The sequence below is a fragment of the Spermophilus citellus genome, assembly GCF_964194105.1.
Source record: "Spermophilus citellus genome assembly, chromosome: 16".
NCBI classification, from domain to species: Eukaryota; Metazoa; Chordata; class Mammalia; order Rodentia; family Sciuridae; genus Spermophilus; species Spermophilus citellus.
In genome coordinates, this window is record NC_138196.1 from 38,030,322 (window position 1) to 38,035,818 (window position 5,497).

Consider the following 5,497-nt stretch of genomic DNA (forward strand, 5'->3'; position numbering starts at 1 on the left):
GATGGTGATGTTCTTATTTCTTAGCAAATGTGTATAGTTTAAATTTCATATTATGTTCACGGTCACACTTTAGTATGGGTAGAGATGAGATGATAGCAAGTCTTGAATAGGAATTTCATTTTCTCTATTTTCTGTCCTATGTTATAAACCACATTACTACTTTTCCTCCTATTTCTGGATTACAGATATCTTACTAGGGAAATATATATTGAGGAAGATTTTTTTAGAAACTAGAGGTCTTCATAAATTTGATTTTCTCTTTTGTAATACACACTTATGGCTTAAATAGAAGAATAGGTGTATGATTTATCTCTTAAGTGAATTCTGTAGCACCTGACTGGAATCCATTAGAGCTTCCTGAAGGAAGTCCTCTTCTATTATGCACATAAGACAGTCTCTTAATCTTAAAGAAACAAAAATTTCATTCCTGAGTTTTCCTCTGAAGTAACTTTTAAGTATAAGTAGTCAAAATGTATAAGTAAAAACATTTCTTGAAAGCTCTAGCTCTCAAATATAAACATTAGATAAATATAAAATGGGAAAAGTTATCAAATGGTTAGGAAAGTTATTGAAAACAGAATATGTGAAATGCTTTGTAACTTGCAAAGGACTATCCAAACAGAAGATATTATTACCTTTGAGTCTTATTTTTTTTGTCATAAATTATTTTGTGGTGAAATATAATTTCCCTTTCAACAAATGAAGGGAAATAAACAATAGAGTTTTTAAAGAAAATTGCTGTATTTGCTCTGATAATTTTCCCTAATAAGATATGAGAATTTGTTTAGTCAGGTACCATCACTAATTTTTCCCCTAAGATACTGTTAGGTACCAGCCCTGCACTAGGAATTACATAAAAATTTATAGGAATGTGTTTTTTTTGTGGGGGGAGTGGGTACCAGGGATTGAACTCGGGGGCACTTGACCACTGAACCACATCCCCAGCTCTATTTTGTATTTTATTTAGAGACATGGTCTTACTGAGTTGCTTAGTGCCTCACTTTTTGCTGAGGCTGGCTTTGAACTCACGATCCTTGTGCCTCAGCCTCCTGAGCCCCTGGGATTATAGGCGTGCACCATTGCGCCCAGCAGAGGATATACATGTTAATTGGCTTGACTATGGTAATCAGTCATTTATGTATATAGTGTATATCAAACCATCATTCTGTGTACCTTAAGGTATACTATTTCCTTTTCTAAAAAAAAATTTATTTGAACTAATTGAGTCACTAGATCAGAATTCTTTTTTAAAAAAATTTTTTAATATCTATTTTTTACATGTAAAAACACAACACAATGCCTTTACTTTTATGTGGTGCTGAGAATCGAACCTGGGTCCCACCCATGCGAGAGAAGCGCTCACCGCTGAGCCACAATCCTAGCCCCTCTTTTTTTTTTTTAACTTACAGAATCACGTCAGATGAAAAGCCAAAGATGGCTTCCATTCATCACAATGTATCATCTCATAGTTCTCTAGTTTCAGTCTACTTCTGTTGCTGAAAGATTTGATTTTAAGAGAGATTTGTATGGAAGCACTTTAAAATTAATGTCTGAGAATCTGCTTGAGGATAATGAAAATTCTTTACGTTGAAGTGTTTACAGCTTTTTATATTTTTTGGCATATTCTTAACCGTGCATGTTGTCTATTGCCAGTCACTTGGCTTCGACATAATAGTCCAGGACCACAGTCACAGCGCTGGAAGATTTCTGGAGCTTGAGCAGTATCCTTATGTCCTCTTCTAGAGCAGACTTGTCCCTCTAATAGGACTGGTTTACAAATTTTAGTCCAAAAATGACGAGCACAGCAAAGTCCAGAGCCACAGTCGAAGGTTCTCAGACAGCTTTCTCCCTCTTGTCCTGTAACAAGATTGATATGAACTTTAGTGGTAAGTGGGGGAAAGCTGGATGTAGGTGAATTGCTAATGGAACAAGATTAGAGATCTAAAACTGAAGGCCACAAAGTAAAAATAAGAATAGTCTTCAGGACATACAGAGTTAGATTTTCACACTAAAAGCAACAATGAAGTGGAAATCTCAGCCCATCTCAGCATTTATTGTTGTCTTATAAAGTTAAAACATTCATCAAGGGAAAACAGGATTTCTAGTCTTGAGAAATGAAATATCATTTGGCAATGTTTTATTAAATGGGATTTATAGTGTATGAAGAGACCCTTCATTACTTATGAAGGGGCCTACTTAATCTGAAGATACAAATAAGAATGGCCAGTTTACCGCTTTCAAACATTCTGGCTATGTTAGAGAGGAATTTTAGACTACAACTTTGTTTAAAAAAAAAAAAAACTTTGTACAAGGCTGAAAAGTTAATGCATCTACTTTCATTTCTATTTTATATCCTCAGGATCTAGAAAGGGAAACTACGACTTGTTAAATTACCATATAAGCAAAAGAAAGCTGTATGTTTGCCAGGCATGGTGATGCATGCCTGTAATCCCAGCAGTTTGGGAGGCTGAGGCAGAAGGATTCCAAGTTAGAGGCCACCCTCAGCAATTTAGCAAATCTCTAAGGAACTTAGTGAGACCTTGTCTCAAAATAAAAAATAAGAAGGGCTGGGCATGTGGCTCAGTGGGTAAAGTACCCCTGAGTTTAATCCCTGGGACCAAAAAAAAAAAGGTGTATGTGTGTCAAACTAAACTCAATAAAAGGTTTTCTTGCTAACCAGTCTATTGTTAACAGCCATTCTCCTGTCCTCTTGGCCTATTGACTACCTTATACTGCTCCCTGCATGCTCTCTGCAACTTCTTATAGAAAGAGATTACAAACAAGACACCTTCCCTGTTTCCAAGGCAGAGAAGAATAGTTAGTTTCAGCCTTTTCTTATGAGACTGGAAGGAGAAGATCTTTTTCTTAAAACAAAAATGCCTTCATGATGCTCTTACCCTTACTGCTTTGTGGTTTCTTAATATTTGACTTCCTCTTGGGTTTGTTTTCCTCCATTGGATGCTCAGTTGTTCCTTTTGTGTCTGTGCCATCTTGGTCATCAGTCTGTCTTTCCAGTATTGGGGCTGCATCTTCCATTGTAGTGCAGACATCTGAGGGATAAGCAGGTGGCACTAGAGTTAATAACTTCAACAGAACAACAGACATGCTAGTTATGCTGTTATACAATTTGGCATCACTTCTGTCTTCCAGTTATGCATAACTTTCTAGATATCTGGGACATGCACTAAATATTTACATGCTGACATATGTCAAAGAAGGTAATTAAATAATTAATAGAATCCAAATGAAAAATAGAAAAATTTGAATGATTCTAACTTGAAGGTTTCCTTTAAAATCATCATTCCAAGGCACTGGCTACAGTTGTTTGCCAGGAAGTGAACTATTTTGTTTCATCAAGAAGAGACAGCTGTATAAATATATTTCAAGCATGACTAGGAAGCCCTTAGAGTGCCTTTCTTGGAATCTTCTAGTCTATGAGATTCCAATGCTGTCTTCAGTTTATAAATCATTTGACTGAAGCAAGGCAGTCCTGCTGGGTTTTTGATTGCTCACCGTTCATGCAGAGTGTTCCTGGGCAGCACATGGCATTTCGCTGGCACCTCCTCCGCAACCCTCGGCATGTAGCACAGAATGGCTTCTCATCACGGGGCTTGAGGCAGAATTTTCTAGTGTTGCAGTCCTTGTCAGACATGCACTGTGAACCCTGTGAAGGAAAACTTGTCACAAGGCTAGGTAATCAAACAAGAAGTAAGATGGCTTTATTTAAGGAGATGGAGGAGGCCAAATCATAATAGCACTTTGAATGCTGTGACAAAGGCAGGGGCTGGGGTTGTGACTCAGTGGTACAGTGCTTGCCTCGCATGTGTGAGGTACTGGGTTTAATCGTCAGCACCACATTAAAATAAATAAATAAAAGGATTTGTCCATCTACAACTAAAAGAAAAAATTTTTTAAAAAACTTAGGCAGAATTTTAATTTTTCAGTGTAGTTGGTTTTTTCCCACAAAGGGGAGATCAAATCACCTGCAAAGAGACCTTAGCACTGCAAAGGTTGTTTATGTTTGAAAAATTGTCATACTTTCCAAAACTTTAATTTCCTCATTCTCTTTGTGAAAAGGGAAGAAAATGTTTTCCTATGTGTGTCTTATAGATGGCTATGAAGTGTCTAATTTATATCTCAACTTTAGAGGCTGTGCTACAGTTCAGTTAAATATAAAATTGGCATTTGTAGCATTCTTATTTGATTTTTTACTCTAGTGAATCAGTTATTGTCTCAATGATCCTTACCCAATTTAACAGTTCTTTGATTTTTAGTGATGCCTCATTCATTTGCACAGAGAAAAAGATACCATAGATCAGTTTTTTTCATCCACAGTTGATGCTCTTTCATATACAATATACATATAGTATAGTACTATATACTATATATGTCATAATGTGTATCTGTAGTATATGTATATACAGTATATCTAGTATAGTATATATTATATGCAGGTATATACTAAACATAATATCTAATATATAATATTGTATATGTACACATATACATACACATATGTATTTATGTATCCCTAAAACAATTCTGTGAAGCGAGATGGTGACAATAACAATGCATCATGTTACTGCATTTAAATTATACCTCTCCCCATGTTTACTGGCAATGTGGTCTTGGTTAAATTACTCAACATTTCTGAGTCTTATTTCTTCATCTATGATTGTAAATGTGAATCTCTCTCAAGTTGTGGGGATGATTAAGTGAGATATTGTGTATAAAAGCCTGGCACACCGTAGAGCTTTTTAAAAGTTAGTTTATTCCCTGAGCTGAATGTCCTGAAAAACCACTTGGCTCTTTTAGTAAGTTAATGCTGAGGCAATTGGATTCTCCCTGGGAACCTTCCCAATTCCACAATCAATTCAGATAAGCTATTTCACACATTAATTTTTTAATGAGATAAGCTATTTCATACATTAAGATAAGCTATTTATTAAGATAAGCTATTTATTTATTTATTTTGAGATAAGCTATTTCACACATTAATTTGAACAACTTATTTAAACCTGAATGCAACACCCATCACCCTAGGTGTGCTCACCTTCCTAGCCCCTTGCACGTCCACAGAGGTCTTGATGTTGTTGAAGTCCAGAACCAGAGCTCCCAGGGGTGAGCAGAACCAGCTGAGTCCCAGCAAGGCCACCAGCACCATTCTTCAGTTTCCCGGGTCTCTTTGATGTTCACAGCACTTTGCGTGTCCCCCCAAATTGGGCTGCTCCAAACCCACAGCAGAGCTTCTGCCAAGCTGGAAACTACAAGTCGCCTGTAACAGTGTTCTGAAAGAGAAGCAAATCTGCCTATGGAAGGTGTATGAAATTGAAGGAGCAGGTCTGATCAACAGGTTCTTTCTGCAACTATTTATAGCCAGATGTGCCCCCTCATCCTTCTCCTCCCTCTCCTCACTTCCTTCCTTTTTACCCCACACAGGCTTCAACAAATCCTTTTAAATCTGTTTGATCAATAGTTCAAAACAAGGACTAGATAG

The 5,497-nt window shown here is 36.7% G+C and overlaps 1 protein-coding gene across 1 annotated transcript; it reads right to left on the reverse strand.

Annotated features, from left to right (window-relative positions):
* Positions 1 to 1,606: 1,606 nt before the first annotated feature.
* Positions 1,607 to 5,164, reverse strand: DKK4 (dickkopf WNT signaling pathway inhibitor 4; the record flags this gene model as incomplete). The annotated part of the gene is made up of 4 exons (XM_081269573.1): positions 1,607 to 1,857; positions 2,898 to 3,050; positions 3,514 to 3,664; positions 5,054 to 5,164. 4 exons carry the CDS (start codon positions 5,162 to 5,164, stop codon positions 1,607 to 1,609), a joined length of 666 nt encoding a protein of 221 aa, XP_081125699.1.
* Positions 5,165 to 5,497: the final 333 nt, after the last annotated feature.